At 51.4% G+C, this 16,359-nt stretch overlaps 5 protein-coding genes across 5 annotated transcripts; 4 read left to right on the top strand and 1 right to left on the bottom strand.

Moving 5' to 3' along the window:
* Positions 1-35: 35 nt before the first annotated feature.
* Z518_00228 (uncharacterized protein) lies at positions 36-3,522 on the top strand (the record flags this gene model as incomplete). The annotated part of the gene is made up of 4 exons (XM_013420832.1): positions 36-287; positions 386-948; positions 1,164-1,398; positions 1,456-3,522. 4 exons carry the CDS (start codon positions 36-38, stop codon positions 3,520-3,522), a joined length of 3,117 nt encoding a protein of 1,038 aa, XP_013276286.1.
* Positions 3,523-4,487: 965 nt separating this feature from the next.
* On the top strand, positions 4,488-6,278 carry Z518_00229 (uncharacterized protein; the record flags this gene model as incomplete). The annotated part of the gene is made up of 3 exons (XM_013420833.1): positions 4,488-4,583; positions 4,641-5,003; positions 5,067-6,278. 3 exons carry the CDS (start codon positions 4,488-4,490, stop codon positions 6,276-6,278), a joined length of 1,671 nt encoding a protein of 556 aa, XP_013276287.1.
* A 392-nt stretch (positions 6,279-6,670) lies between these two features.
* On the top strand, positions 6,671-8,107 carry Z518_00230 (uncharacterized protein; the record flags this gene model as incomplete). The annotated part of the gene is made up of 1 exon (XM_013420834.1): positions 6,671-8,107. The coding sequence occupies one exon, from the start codon at positions 6,671-6,673 to the stop codon at positions 8,105-8,107; it is 1,437 nt and encodes a 478-aa protein (XP_013276288.1).
* Positions 8,108-8,673: 566 nt separating this feature from the next.
* Positions 8,674-12,275, bottom strand: Z518_00231 (V-type proton ATPase catalytic subunit A; the record flags this gene model as incomplete). Its single annotated transcript, XM_013420835.1, has 2 exons — positions 8,674-11,774; positions 11,822-12,275. The coding sequence occupies 2 exons, from the start codon at positions 12,273-12,275 to the stop codon at positions 8,674-8,676; spliced, it is 3,555 nt and encodes a 1,184-aa protein (XP_013276289.1).
* Positions 12,276-13,864: 1,589 nt separating this feature from the next.
* Positions 13,865-15,697, top strand: Z518_00232 (uncharacterized protein; the record flags this gene model as incomplete). The annotated part of the gene is made up of 2 exons (XM_013420836.1): positions 13,865-15,482; positions 15,531-15,697. 2 exons carry the CDS (start codon positions 13,865-13,867, stop codon positions 15,695-15,697), a joined length of 1,785 nt encoding a protein of 594 aa, XP_013276290.1.
* Positions 15,698-16,359: the final 662 nt, after the last annotated feature.

Genomic DNA, 16,359 nt, shown 5'->3' on the forward strand with positions numbered 1-16,359 from the left:
TCGCTGACAATGTGGACAATATGTAGACCTCCACCATGGCATTTTCAAACACGCTCAGTGGCCGCATGGAAGAACTGCGATTCCCAAGTTTGCGATCCCCTGACACCGAAAGCCCATTCAATTCGAATGCGTCCTCGACGAGAGACCAAAATCCATTTTTCTCCAATATACATACCTCGTCCAACGACGCCCGCGCGAGCCTCCAACGTCGCTTCACGACTGATTCGAGCAAGATGCCTGTAGCCCGACCATTCGGACAACAGTACAATTCAATAAACCCGACTGCGGTACGTCACATACTCCTGTGTAACCCCATTGATTCGTGGGGGAAAGACAATGGCCCTATTATGGGGTGTCAAAATCAGTTGTGAAGTGAATACCGCAGTCGAACCCTTATCTCTACCCCCGACTTAGATCAGCCGATCTCCTGTCACATTTCTACCCTTTGCGCAGATTTGAGCTCATCATGGAGACTGATTACAATCCAAAGCAGGTGAAGAATAAGCAGATGTACGACGACATTCAAAGCGCAAAGCGCAAGGCAGAGGAGCAATTGCGACTCTTGGAGCTGCAGGAACGAAGCTTGCAGATGGGAGCAAATTCTCAAGATCTCGAGCGGATCTCTACCCGACTGAATCGCATCAGCCTCAACGGACCTGTCAGCGAGCCGACCACTCCGCCAGAGTATGCCGAAAGCGGATTCAGCCATCGTTTCTCGCGCTCCAGTCGACTCTCAGTCAACAGCGTCATTTCCCCTCCCGGTCTCAGCAAGCGCATGTCACAGTCCAGCTCTCAGATCACCTCACCTCCCGGCAATCGTCTTTCGGGCAACGGCATCTACAGCCAATCTCAGAAGCCAAGTGCCAAATCCGTCCCTGGTTCTCGTCGAGGATCGGACGAAGACGAGTACTATCCGGAAGACCTGCCTACTACACGCGCTGCTGCCACGTAAGTCCCCCCTTCCCCTCCAAATAGCCGAACCTTTGTCTTCACTATTTTTTCAGATCTTGTCGCCGTGATGACTCGGCACGTGATCAGTCACACAGTCACGGGATCTTCACCCACATCTTTTCTCAACACGGGGATATTTTTTTTTTTTTTTTCCCTGCCCTCACTCTTTATTCATCTCCCCACAACAGTTCGCTAACCTTCTTGACGTCAAGACTGAATCGTTTTTCTATGCCCGTCAACAGTAGTCGCCATCCCCAGCGCCTAAGTCTCAGTGGTGCTGCTCCCAGCTCATTCAGTCCAACCAATACTACCAGCTTCCTCTTTGATGAGGACGACGACAAGCACCTTTCTCTCAACGCAATCGACCTGAAGTCTCCTGTCGCAAAGGCCTTTGCCCAGCTTGAAGGCGATGATACGTTTCCCACTTTGACCAGTGACGGTCTCAAGGTATGACCTGGAACTTCTCTTTTCCCCCCAAACTTGAGCTCACTCATTCGTTCATAGCTTTCCGCCAACTCTGCTGCTCTGGATCTGGCAAATTCAAGAACCCCGGATCTTGACTGGACCCTGGGATCACGGTACAGACCGGCTCATCAGAGCATGCCCCACACCGATTCCTCCATGTACCGACCTGTCCTCAGCAATCTCAACATCAGTAGCCCACCAGCGGATCGACCGGCGGATCTGACGCGTCGCAAATCACAACGTCATTCTCTGGGAGTTACTTTTGAAGACAACTCACCTCTACCGTCCAACTTGACCGTCTCACGTCCCACTTCCCTCCAAACATCCTATTCAAGCAACGACGTTCCTACTGTGAAGAAGTCCTTGACTCTGGATTCCATCCCGACCCCTCCCAAGACGCAGGCCGAACAGCAATTCCATAACCACAACGTCAGCCTGGGACGCATTCCTGCAAACGCCATGAATAATCGTCAGAGCCGAGAGATCATCAACGGAGCCGCCAAGGTTGAGGACAAGGCCATTTCCTCTGCCCCACCAATGTCGAATCTCCACGCCAGTGCAGCACCATTCAGCTCCACCTACTCAGCGGCGTCCGATCCGAACTTGACGAACATGACGAGCCTTCCTGCGGCCTACCCTCCTGCGCAGCCATATGTCTACAATATGCAAAGCTACAACGTCAACCAGATGAATCCTCAGGCTCCGGTTGGTGGATCTGCTGGTGCATATGGTCAGAACCAAGGTGTCTTTGGGATGAACAGTGGTTACAATGCTCCACCTCCTCGTGCTGGCACTGGCCGTCGCAATCACGGTGACGAAGCCCGATTCAACAATGTTCCGCTTGAGACTTATCGTGGCAGTCTCTATGAGCTTTGCAAGGATCAACATGGTTGCCGATATCTCCAGCGCAAGCTTGAAGATGGTGATGAGGACCACGCCCAGGCTATCTTTGTCGAAACTTGTCCTCACATCATCGAACTGATGACCGATCCATTCGGCAACTACCTCTGCCAGAAGCTTTTTGAGCATTGCAACGAGGAACAACGTACCACCTTGATCAACACGGCCTCACCGGCTCTGACCACCATTGCACTCAATCAACACGGGACCCGTGCTCTCCAGAAGATGATTGAGTTCGTTCACACCCCGGAGCAGGTCGATACGATTATCCAAGCATTGTCTGGACGCGTTGTTGAGCTTGTTCAGGATCTCAACGGTAATCACGTCGTTCAGAAGTGTCTCACTCGTCTTGGCGCCGAGCGCTCTCAGTTCATCTACGATGCCGTTGGCAAATACTGCGTGGTGGTCGGTACTCATCGTCATGGATGCTGCGTTCTTCAGCGCTGTATCGACCATGCCCAAGGCTTTCAGCGGGCTCAACTCATCGCTCGAATTACTCATTGCGCTTTCGATCTCGTCCAAGATCCTTTTGGCAATTATGTCGTCCAATACATTCTCGATCTCGACGAAGCGGCATTCACCAAACCACTCTGTGAGAGCTTCTTCGGCCGCGTCCCAGCATTGTCCAAACAGAAATTCAGCTCCAATGTCATTGAAAAGTGCCTGCGTACCGCCGATTCCGAAACCAAGGAAGCCATGATTGACGAGATGCTTCGGGGCAACGAGTTGGAAAAGATGCTTCGAGACTCATTTGCCAACTATGTTGTCCAGACTGCAATGGAATTTGCCGATCCACCAACCAAGATTCGTCTTGTCGATGCGATCCGTCCTATTCTCCCACTGATCAAGCAGACTCCTCATGGTCGACGCATTGCAAGCAAGATTTTGAGTAACGATGCTCAAGTTCGGTCCAATGGTCCATTGACTTCGAACGATGCTCTCCTCACGAGAAGCAATCGTCGCGCTGTCCAGATTGTCGGTGGCGGCTTCAACGTTCGGACTCCAAATGGTTATGACACGGGGGACATGTCCACTGAGACTATTCCTTCCAATGGCAACGGCTATGGTATGATGCACCACATGACCACCAACTCTAATGATTCCACGGTCAACATGTACAACGCACCCTATGCAAATGAGCTTGGTCAGAATGGCTATACTGGGTACATCAACAGGTCAGGCGCAAGCTCCAACAATGTCCTTTGATGATTCAACTCCCAGCAAATTGGCTCCAGATGCAATTATGAGTCACGACATGATGAATTTTCATCTTTTCTTTTTCTTTTTTGGTACGCTGTCATAGATCTGCGGCGTTTTTGTCGCTCTATCTTCACGTTGCGTCTCTCACGACTGTACCAATTCCACAAAAAAGCCTCGCAAAATTTTGACGACAAACACTCACGGCCCACCCATTGTATTATGCTCAAGGCTAGCTATCGGACCAGCATCAGTCTGGCAGGAGATAAGGGGCTCATTCTGAGTTCGAGGGTTTTCAGAAAACCAAGGACTCATGCATGAATGATGGTTTGCTTGACAACACTTTTCTTTTTTTTCCCCCTCCTTTTTCTTTACACTGTCCACAGCTGGGAGTTTGTTTTATCCTGAGAAAAACTCAAAAAATATTACATCCAATCATGATATCGGCAAAGCCATCATGTACTGACGAGCATTGACATGGAATGGCGAGCTTAACCCAAAAGGTTGTGCTCCTTTAGAAAGAATGGTTGTCTTTTGCCGTGGAGGATTGGTCATGTACTTACATGCAAGGTGACTCTTGGCTACATCCCAATGATGGAGCGCAGAGTCTGTACCATCAGTCGAAGGCTAGATTGCATAGCTAGACACAAATGTATCTTAGATGCTCCCGTATTCCTTCCCTCTGACTGCGCACGCGAAACCTACAACCATCACACTCTTCCGCGTGACCCCATGAAATCTACTGGACACGTAGTCAGCCTGCGACATAGTCAAGCTGCCCCACCAGCTCTTACATTTGATCGGGAGAGATTTTTTCTCCTTTTCATGTACAGCCTCGTGGGTAGTGCGAGACGAGACAAAAGATGAACTGCGCTTGGAGGCCGTTCAGTCGGACGAAGAAAAGCTGCGGACGCGTCTCGCGTTAAGTGATTTTCATAATTTCAACCTTCCCCCACAGAACTTGAGCGATAGCCATGACTGCTCTCTTCCCTCCGGGAATACTAGATTTGATCTTACAACAGTGCCCCTGTCGAGAGTCCCAGATTCGGCAGCTGGCTTCGATTTACAATGTGAGTTAGACCGAGGAGACCTGTTCGCGTATGGTCTCTCTAACAGCAGATCAACAGGGTGTTTTTCCTAGTCCTCCCGTCTTAGTTGCCTACGGTCTCGAATATACAGACAAAACAGAAGTGATAGTCAATGTGTTAGAAAAGAGTGGGATACAGTATGCGGTCATTAAGAGCAGAGAATGCCTCAATCAGAGACACTTGCTGTCAAAGATATTTGCCGCATGCGTCAGTGCCTTGGCACAAGAATCTCAAATCGAACAGTATGATAAATTGGACAGTATCAATGCGCTTCTGGGCAATCTTCGCAGGATTTTTGAGCAAAATTCTGGAGGGAAGTTTGTGATTGTCTTGGAGGAGATAGACAGACTGAAACAGGCTGGCCAGACGTTGATCCCTGCTCTTGCGAGATTGGGAGATCAGGTATGCTATTTGATCACCCGAATTTTATGGCGAGCAGGGAATGGATGCTAATGAGGTGACCAGATCCCAGGACTGTCGGTCATATTGACCTCGAACTCTCCAAGACCACTTCCACTGCACAAAGCTGGTGTTCCTCATACCCACTTTCCGCCTTATACACGCTCCGAAGCAGTCTTCATTGTCACATCCCGTAGCACACACCTCCTTTCAATTCAGTCGGCCAACCCGACTGTTCAGATTGAAGAAAACCACATCTCGAAACTGTATGCCCAATTTGCCGTCACGGTGTACGACTCGCTAATCTCGTCTACCTCGTCGACATCAATAAAGACATTTCTCTCAACTTGTGAAAAGCTCTGGCCACAATTTATCTCACCAATAGTATCAGGCCAAAACCCCACTGGCACAGGAAAAACCAAGTCGTGGGACTTCGCGAAGTTACTTGTCCACAATCGTGGGCTGTTCCAATCTGAAGGTGAAAAGGCGCTCCACGACAGGCTGTCTCTCTGTTCCCGTCGACCGGTAACGGAGGAATTGACACAGCTAGAGTCTACGGCAGAATCATTGAGCGTGTTAAGCACGCCGTCGAAAAGAGCTACACGGCAGTGGGACTTTTCTGCAACGCCCAGAGAGGCCTCGTCATTAACCACAAAATGGACGTTGGCACCGACTCGACCACCCTTACTGAAACATTTTTCAACACTCGTCCTACTATCGTCTTATCTCGCGAGTCACACTTTCCCCAAGCATGACATTCTTCTCTTCTCTCGTCTGAGCTCCACATCAAGTTCGACAAGTAAAAAGATTCGAAGACTGAGGCAGACCCCAACGAAAAAAAAGACAATTCTTACACCAAATGGTGCACCGTCGAAGACGAGCCATGAATCCTCGACCATGACCAATTCGCGTACAAGATCTCTATTTTCTGTCCACGGAGATCCTGGTACGCCACGACCATTTACGCTCGAACGTCTCCTCGCAATTTTGCGCGCGATACACCCGCGCGGCATTCCCAATCGCCCTGGTGGCGGTGTAAGCGATCGTGTATACCGCGAGCTTGGCGAATTGGAGAAATTGAGACTCGTTGTACGCACATGGGCATCAGGCTCTGGTGCAACATCTAATCTATCTGGCAGCACCATTACAACAGGTAGAGGGAGTGATGATTCGGGGGAAGAGAAGTGGCGAGTAAATGTTGGGAGAGACTGGGTTGTGAGCATGGGCCACGTATGGGGAATGGGAGTCAGCGAATATGAGATAGAGCAGGACATATGATCCATGTTTCTACGAGGGCCATTGTAACCACAAAGTTATCATGACAGTTGTATGTTCATGAAAAGTCGGGATCTTGCCAGGCTGCACTTGGCAGAAGTCGAACGGCTATTTCCTCCTATTTCTCTACTCGACTTCGATGTTGACCATTCACTTGTCCCTCGTTTCGTATGTCTCGTCAACCTTGGGATATGCGCCGACACTGCATGGCTGTACAATATTCGCCTTTAATTTGGCTGGCCCGATTTTTAAAACGGACAAGATAAAAATAAAAAGAAGCAGCTTTGCAGCTGTGGCGCAGCACTCTCTTATCATTCTTGTCTCTTTTTTTCCTTTTCCCTTGGAGGGACAGAGCCCGAGACTCGATCTCATGTCTTTAGTCTGACGTATCCAGCATGACTATTGACATACCCGGATACTATTTTGACAAAGACAGAAACCGATATTTTAAGATCCAGCCCAACCAGAATGCCCCTGCTGGATCCGACTACAGTCGGCAAGCGGTCAACGCGAGAGAAGTCATTGACCACGCAGAGCGCCGTGAAGAGTCTGCACGCCTGTCCAAAAATGCCTCCACCATCAAAAGATCTCAATTCTTACAACATCCCTTGCTCGCTTTGGACAAGAGGCTGGGAAATTTGCAGAGGGCCGGTACCTTTGTCGCGGAATACTATGCCGCTGGCCTGGCAGGAGCTAGTGCTTTGTCCCCCTTCGATTCCTGGCAGGAACAAAGACCAGCTTCACATTTCGACGTCGAGGAACATTTAGGCAGCTTGTTTACAGCCTTTTCCGATAACTTACGGGGTCAACAGCGTCGACCAGTCTCTCTGTTGATGGGCCTTCATCGCCACACTGCTGCATCAGCACACAGAGACATCCTGTTTGCTAATGCCGGGTTTCTCTCTTCAGGGAATGATTCTGAAAGTTGCCTATATCATTCTAAAAACTGCGAACTTGTGCGAAGAGTGCCGAAAGTGGACTATGTTCATTGTGTTGCTCCCGGCCTAGTCTGCTGGACGATTGGAAGCTCAGCAGGGTTCAACCGGTCTCAACTGGAATTTTCACGTTACTATGGGCGTGACACTGGAAGGCAATCCGACTTTTGGGTCACTCTGACCTTCGACACTCTGATCTGGGGTCTGGCATCTTCACCCTCCAAGGACTGGATAGCATTGGCTACTGGCCGTGGCGTTTATTTGGTATCGAACCTGAACTCCAATTCACCGGTGACCGAGTCCCGTCGTTCTAGTGAGCAAAGGTCAATAACTTTCAAGGATGAAAATGTCTTCCTGGCGGGGGCAAGGACTGGGAAGGTAACCATAGGCGACCGTCGCGCAGGCGCATGTCAAACCCGACTGCAGCACTCCAGTGCGGCCAGTGCTCTCGCAACCCTCCCCGATGGCAATCGAGTCATTGTCAGCGGACTGCCAGACACGAAAATCTACGATCTACGCTTCACGTCGGCCCCTTCCTCCACATACAAATCTCACGGTCGAACCATGCACGCTCCCTCGAATCCGTACGTCACATTCAACATCCCGCCAACACGCCAACAGAAGCAATACGGACTCGGTTTTGCCTACGACCCCGAACTCAACATCGTGCTCAGTACGTCTACAGACAACCACAGGGACAACCGTGTCGGCCTCTGGTCCGTCGCGACGGGCCAGCTACTTGAAGGTCCCTTGAGCAAGCACAAATTCCGGCAGCCGGTGACTTGCGCGAGAATCGTCCAGGTCCGTGACGGTCCCAAGAGCATTCTCTTAGCCACGGCTGGCGAAATTCAAGAGTGGACCCCTCAGGGAGGCCGTCTCGGGGACGTCCAGGAATGAATAGGTTCGGCTTTCCAACTACTCGCAAAAGTGCTTATATCAAACAGCAACACTAGACTGTCATGGACATGACACGCTCTACACTCCTACCGTCGACTGTGCAACATTATCGACCCCTTGATGCCTGATTCCCACCATGTCAAGGGAAAAATGCCACTGCCGTCAGGCTGGCACGAAGAATGTTCTTAGATCCGGATAGCCGGGGAGGGACGGAAGTTCTGAACTCGGTGGAGCCGTACTCTCAAAGAGCGCATATATCTTCCAACCATTCCCTTGGTCATTGTATGACCATGGTTCTGGGGTTCAATAAACGAGGATTTTTCTCTGTAATGGAAAAATGTGTGGAAACAAATATGGTATGGAGATACGGCCATAATCAAGCGAACAGAAACGGACCTTAATGATAATCCTCATTTCAATTGAACTTTGCGCCTGTTCTCTTCTTTAAGCTGTAACTGAATACTTCGAGACTCATGTTGCACCGCCAGCATGTTTCATCTACTTTCTCGGACCTTCCCTCCCCATCGTAGTTACCAAAGCCCGGCCAGACCCCCGATTCATAGTATTTATTCATCACTCACGCTGGCAAACTTCTCCGACATGTTCTGCAGCAACTTATCGTATTTGGCGGCGACTTCCTCCTGGTTATCTGGTAACTCAAACTTCATGCTACGCAGACCATGCTGGATCTCACCGGTCGCTTCTCGGACTTTAGCCCAGCTGAGACCGCTGGAGACGGCCCTCTGAGCTTCATCGTGGAATTGCATAAATGCCTTCATCATGTACTCCGTCTTCCAGAGAGGGCAGAATTGATCGTAGTCACTGTAGCCGTTTTGCTGCAAAAAGTCATCCTTCAGCATGGCGGCGACATCAAGAGTGATCTTGTCCGAGTCACCAAGAGCAGATTTACCGACGAGTTGCACGACTTGGTCGAGATCTTCGGAGTTGGTGAGTAGTTCTTTGATGCGATCACGGAGTTTGGGGAAATCCGCGTGGTCTTTGGAGTAGAATTTGTCCAGAATGTTGGTGTATTTGCTGTAAGACAATGAAGTGTTGATGCTAGGGAAATGCTTTCGTTGTGCCAGCTTTTTGTCCAATCCCCAGAAGACCTGCACAATACCCAAAGTGGCTGAGGTTACAGGATCGGAGAAATCACCGCCAGGTGGCGAGACGGCTCCGACAATCGAAATGCTGCCATGTCGCTCTGGAGAACCGAGAGAGATGGCTGCGCCTGCCCGTTCGTAGAAGGAAGCAAGCTTGGCAGACAAATATGCAGGGAAACCTTGATCGGCCGGCATTTCACCCAGACGACCTGAGATTTCTCGCAAAGCTTCAGCCCAGCGGGAAGAAGAGTCAGCCATCATCGCAACGGCTTTGCCTTGATCCCGGAAGTATTCTGCGACCGTGATACCAGTGTAAATGGAGGCCTCTCGGGCGGCAACAGGCATGTTCGAGGTATTGGCGATCAGGCAGGTTCTCTTCATAATGGGCTCTTTCCTACCCTCAATGGTGATGGACAGCTCCGGAAAGTCCATCAGGACTTCGGCCATTTCGTTTCCTCGTTCTCCACAGTTGTGCACACGCATCATGTTGCCCAGGAGAAATTGATGATCCGTGTCATCCGCCAAGGTGATGCCATAGAAGGGGGCTGCCGGCTTCTTGATGGCATCAAAATAGACCGGCTGGGGCTCACGCCGAACACAATTACCGGCGGTCAGTTTCTTCCTCTCAAGAGCGCACTTGCTGAGGACCGAAGCGACCGGGTCGGTTCCACTCATGCACACCGCGTAGGACTTCTGATGAGAGACACCATTGACGACCTTTGCGGCTTCGACACTGATGCTCACGCGAATACCAAGCGAGCGAGCGAGACGAGCAAGGCCCTCACACACAGCTGGGTAGATGGTCTTGACAGTCGCACTGCCCTCGCCGAGTTTGACATGGCCGTCCGAATCAATCAAGCCAGCCAGGAAGTGCTCACGGACCTCGATGGCTTCAGAAGCAAGATACATTGGGACCGCTTTGGCTTCCTTGCTGCTTGGGCCACGAACTCCAGTCTCAAGAACCATATCCCAGAAAAGATTGTGAGCGTTCTGATTCTTGTGAATGCCCTTGCCGCGAACAGAGCCGCCACGAAGCTCCACAGACAGGTCACCACGCTGGTCATAATCGAGTCTCGTACGCTTGGGAACGTTGGACTCTTCGGGAGAGGAAAGGGTCGGGCCAGAGCGATTGCCGTCAATTTCACCCAAAGCATGCCTTTCCCCGCCGGTGACTTTGTTCCGGTGATGATGATATTCGACCGTGGCAGTCTCCAGGTCAAACAACTTGCCATAGGAGGTAATTCGATCGACCAATTCATCATCATTGGGATCCATCGACAGGATCGATCTTGTGTAGGAACCATCACCGACCCAAGATCCGAGAAGATATGCCATCTGTGGAGCGAGACTACCATCAAAGCCCCGGTGGACGAGGCGGGTCTTGAGAGTCTCATTCTCGAGCAGAACAGGATTGAACATCTGCTGGGTCGCTTCGCGAACCTGGGCATCGAGCAGGGCCACATCACGGGCTTCAATGGTCCAATCGAAGCCAGTACGAGGGATATTCGATGCGAAAGTCTCGGCGAGGCCTCGAGCGCGCTCGCGGCCACCATGATGGTCGTGCGGCCAGGACTTGGTGCATTGTTTGAGCAGACGAACGACACGATAATGGCCCTCGGCTTCAGTAGCAACGGTGACGGTCTGGAAGTCGAAGTAGGTGACGCTGGTCTGTCTTTGGCCACGAATGTGACGGTCCGTGATCCGGACATGCTGGGGTGTATAGACAACGAGCTGGTGGGAAGCATTGCAAGTGTACAAGACCTCTCTATATGTCTCATTGTGATGCTGAGTCGTGACACCGATTTCGTACATGGTGTCAGTGCCGCGGGGTAAAGCAACGACCTCACGACCGTCACCATCCTTACCCATGACACAGTCACCAACGGCGATTTCTTCGATGTTCTTGTCAGTGCCGTTTGCCATCATGACCGGAGTACCGGCAGCGAAACAGCCCACGTAGACGATGATATCGCTGTTGGAAAACTTCGACACAGACTGAGAGATGACGGTCTTGCCGCAGCCGAACGCGCCAGGAATGCACACGGTACCGCCTTGCACGGAGGGAAAAAGAGCATCAAGCACTCTCTGGCCGACAATAAAGGGAGAATCTGCTTGGAGACGCTCAGTGACCGGTCGGGGAACACGAACAGGCCAGGTGTGCATCATGGGGTATTCCTTGGTCTCTCCGTTGAACTCGACCGTGAGAAGTGGCTCATCAACGGTGTACTCGCCCTTTGGAGCGATCTTCTTGATGATTCCTCGGGCTCTCGGTGGCATGAGAATGCGATGCTCATTCAAGAGACTGTTCTCGACGACTTTTCCCCAGACATCACCACCGCTGATGTGATCCCCCTCTTTCATCGTTGGTGTAAAGTCCCATTTCTTCTTTCTGTCCAAGGAAGGAACGGCGATACCGCGGGGGATGTAAATGCTTTTGGTGTTGCCCGCGATGGTCTTCAATGGTCTCTGGATACCGTCATAGATGGTTTCCATCAAACCAGGACCAAGTTCAACCGAGAGAGGCTTGCCGGTTCGAAGGACGGGGTCTCCAACGGTGACACCAGCTACACCGAGTCAATGCATGCAGGGAAGGAGAAGGAGGGGCACCCACCAGTCTCTTCGTAGACCTGAATGGTGGCCTTGTCGGCCTCAATGCGAATAACCTCGCCGACAAGTTCATCGTAGCCGACTTTGCAAAGCTCATACATAGCGACCCCGATCATGTTTTCGGCGATGATGACAGGCCCAGAAACGGAGAAGATGGTTCCATTTTGGAGGTCTTCGCCTGAAGCAGGCTCCTTCGCAGCAGGCATCCTTCTGTATGTGCGAGCGTTTGTGTGTAGCGTCTGAAGTGGCTGAGGAAAGGCGAAAACGGAGCTGTCGTTGAAGCTGGGACCAGGAAGCTCGCCTTCCTCGAGATCCTCTTCGATAAGCTCAGGAAGGCCAAGCTGGACGTGGAGATACTTGAGGTCTGAGAGACTGGCAAGATCGTCAATACTCTTGCCAGTGATGAACTCGACAAGGGATCTTTTATGTTTGAGACGTGGACGACCAATTCCAAGCATATGAAATCATCTTTTAAGGGAAAGGAAACCGATTTTGTAGGTTGTTGGTGGGCTTCCAACCTTGGTCAAAGTTGGGGGACCCAGTGGGCTGGGAGCTCCTGCGCTTCAAGGTTCCTCCGCTTGCGGTGTGTACCGGCCGACAGGAGCTGTTACATTTCGTTGTATGGAGTGCAAGTTGCTTCGGAGTTCATGACTATAGAACTTATGGGCTTTTACATTACTGTCTATAAATCCATCTTCGCTGATGAGTTGAACCAATGGGCCCCCAATTGTACCTCGTCTACCCGAATTAGGCGGCCGAGGCCGCATCCAGTCCACTTCCAGTCAATAACCCCTCAGACGAGATCTCTTCCGGCCTCGAGACCCAGGTCGCTTTAACCTTGCACTTGTAGAGGTGGGCGTGGCAGACGGAAGAGAAGAATGGGTTGCCATGTGGCAGATGACAAGTTGTACCATGAGAGTCTGCCAGGGAACTAGGGGAGACATTCGAATTCGTGTCGGTGGACTTGGGAGCGGTGATTGAGACCAGCTTTATCCAAGCAAAAAGGTTATCAGGCTCCAACCTTTTGAAACGGGCCTAGCGGGTGTTTGCGCGGTGGGAGTGCTCACCAGTCAACACAGATGAGCTCTAGCTGGGCGAGTTAGCTCCTTGGTTGGTTCAGGAATCAGCATTTACTATGACGGCTAAAAACGAACTTGACGCTTCGCCCTTGAGGGGGGACCATCAACTCCCCTGCACAGGCACGGGGCACTGCACATCTCCGACATCATCCTCCGAATCCCTCCATTTTGTCATCCACTTCCGTTCTACGACAAGAGCATTACCATTACTGCACTCGGAGTACCATTCCAGCTTCCACGTATCCTTCTAATACGACTATCTTGTCTAGTCGAAGAGGTACTACCACCAGAAACCTCGAATATCATTGCTGGGCCATCAATCCATCCTCATTTGGCCTTCGACTTGACACCCTGGGAGACCAACTCCGCCGAGAGCGATCGAGGACAACTTCTTCTTCCCACTTCTGTGAAGTGGCTGGCGAAAGTAGAAGTGAATGTTCCGGTTCATCCTCTCTTCTACGTTCTCCCAGCGCCGCGAAACACCGTGACGCCTCATCCACTTCGAATAGTAGTGGCGGACTAACGAGCACTCATCGACCGAGCCTTGACACTGATATCGGCGGCTTTGCCGCCCTCACGAGCTGGCAGACCATCACCACACACATATCGACCTAATCACTACCGACGACCCATCCACTTCGACATACCCTCCTCATTCTTCCTACACAGATTCCTCTTCCCCACCCCCCAATACATCCACCATTAATCCCTCATCCGATCGAACTGCGGACCCGGCCTCATCATTCGCGAGCAACCTCCCGGCAAATCAACGAACTGTAGCACAGGCTCGGGCTTTTGAAGAGCGAGGAAGACGGAGGAGAAGACGGTCTTCGTCCGTGGGAATTGAAGCGGAAGCCTCCCACCCAAGTCCAGTAAACACTACATCTGGTGGCGCAGGACTTGCGGTTGATACTCGCGTGAGAGAAGGAGACCCTTGGCCGAAACGCAGGCGAACCGAGAAATACACCATGAGAGCCCATGAAGACGCGGGACAAGTGTACTCCAACGGTCATGCAACAAACTCCAATGGTTCGACGCCCCGGAAGCCTTTAAACACAGCCCTCAATGGGCACAACCCCAGTAACGTCAACGGATCCAGCCCCTCCTTTACCAACGGTGCCACGAAGAAATTATCGCCGGTCCGATCACCGACGTATCGCGGTCATAATAGAGAAGAAGTAACCAGAATCCTCATTCAGGGTCTGCTGGACATGGGATACCCAGAAGCTGCTAATGTTTTGAGCACGGAGAGTGGTTATGAACTGGAGAGCCCCTCGGTTGCCGCATTTCGGAACGCCATTCTAGAAGGCATCTGGTCTGAAGCCGAAGAAATCCTCCTGGGTCCCCATCGCATCGATCTCGGAGGGGGACCTCGCGCGGAGGAGGATGATGATGGCGACGGATATGCAGAAGGTCTCGTACTAGCCGAAGGTGCCGACAGGGGTCAGATGCTTTTTTGGATTCGACAACAGAAATTTCTTGAGTTGCTTGATCGACGAGATCTTGGGGCCGCCTTGACGGTGTTGAGACAAGAGTTAACACCCTTGGGACACGACATACACCAGTTGCATGCTTTGTCCACTTTGCTTATGTGCCCTCCCGAGGATCTCAGAAGTAAAGCACATTGGCCCGGCACCGTGGAAGAGTCGAGAAAGATGCTCCTTCAAGATCTTTCTCGGTCCATTGCCCCTTCGGTGATGATTCGAGATCACCGGTTAGCGGAATTGTTTGATCAAGTCAAGCAAACCCAGATCAATCAGTGCCTCTATCATAACACCTCCATACCTCCGTCACTGTACTCGGACCATCTGTGTGATCGCGACGACTTTCCGTCTCGGAACATTTTACAACTCGAAGACCATACAGGCGAAGTCTGGCACGTCCAATTCTCACATGACGGCACGAAACTGGCCACCGCCAGTCAAGACAAGACCGTCAATATCTACGAAACGGTGACGTTCAAACGCATCCATAGCTTGACGCAACATTCCGGAGAGGTGACATACGTGGCGTGGAGTCCCGATGACACCCAACTCATCAGCTGTTCCCAAGACTGCAAGGCTCGAGTATGGGACGTTGAGTCGGGAAGACTAAGGGTGACGCTGGAACATCAAACCGTCGATCAGAATTATGGCATCACCGCTGCGGCGTGGTCGCCCGATTCGATGAGTTTTGTGACGGCCAGTCACGATCGGAATTCGCAATTGTGCCACTGGAATCTTCGAGCCCCGGACCCAGAGCATCCCGTCCACACGTGGCCTCGGGGATTTCGAGTCCAGGACGTGGCCATCACCGAGGACGGACGCTGGCTTGTTGCCTTGGACCCCCAGAATATTATCCGCGTCTTCGACATGCACACGTATCGGGAAGAGCCTCCGATCAAAACGATCGGCAAGATGACGAGTATTTCTTTGAGTCACGATGGCAGCACTGTTCTTGTCAATCTAGCAGCGGGAGAAGTCCACATGATCGACCTCGTCACGAGAGACACGATACGAAAATTCCGGGGCCAGAAACAAGGCGAGTTTGTGATTCGGAGTTGCTTCGGAGGAGCAGCGGAGAATTTCGTGGTGAGCGGCTCTGAAGGTCGGTGATGGTACTCGAATTCTCGAAAGGTTACTAAATGACCCGCAGATGGCATGATCTACGTGTGGCATAAGGAGAACGAAGCCCTCATCGAGAAGTTGCCCGGTCACGGCCGAGGCCAGAGCGGCAAGGAGTGTGTGACAACGGTCGACTGGAATCCCAAAGATGCTGGCATGTTTGCATCTGGCGGTGATGACCGCAAAGTGCGAATGTAAGGAAAACAGATTGAATTTTACGCCGCTCCCGCTCACTTGTGAATAGATGGACCAATACCCAGTCTCCAGTTGAAGCGGCCCCGAACACCTTGAACAGAACCATTACCCGACACGACTCCGGTCGAACGAGTGCCATGCGATCGACACTCTGAGATGGTTAGAGGAACCGGATGCGGGACGGATAAGTGCATATGGAGTTGGTGAAATGGGATTGGGAATGGATTTGGGGATATTCTCACGGTGATCACGATCTGCACAGGGGATAGACACTTGAGTACAGCATTGCATTGAAGGAGTTCCTTTGTGGGGACATACAGACAGCATCGTGACTGAGATGGGGTTTATGGGATTTTGACAGAAGAGATCGTCATCAACTATCTCCTCCCTTATGGGAAGCACCGAGACAAGCATGTTACGATTGGAAAGGCGACGTCGAACAGCAGCAATTCAGTTGTCCGAGATGCCAGGACTAGATTTAGCTAGCTATGTACCTCCCTCACCTATAGAATGCAGACCCCCGTATAAATGACATGAAGTTTGCTGGCAAGTGGTCGGGATGAATCAGTCACCCAATGTAATGATATTAATTGCCCACGAAATCAGGCAATCCCTCGCATATTCTTAGTGATGGTTGTGGAGATGGTTGGTGTCACCAGGCATCC

Source organism: Rhinocladiella mackenziei (assembly GCF_000835555.1).
Source record: "Rhinocladiella mackenziei CBS 650.93 unplaced genomic scaffold supercont1.1, whole genome shotgun sequence".
Lineage (NCBI taxonomy): Eukaryota > Fungi > Ascomycota > Eurotiomycetes > Chaetothyriales > Herpotrichiellaceae > Rhinocladiella > Rhinocladiella mackenziei.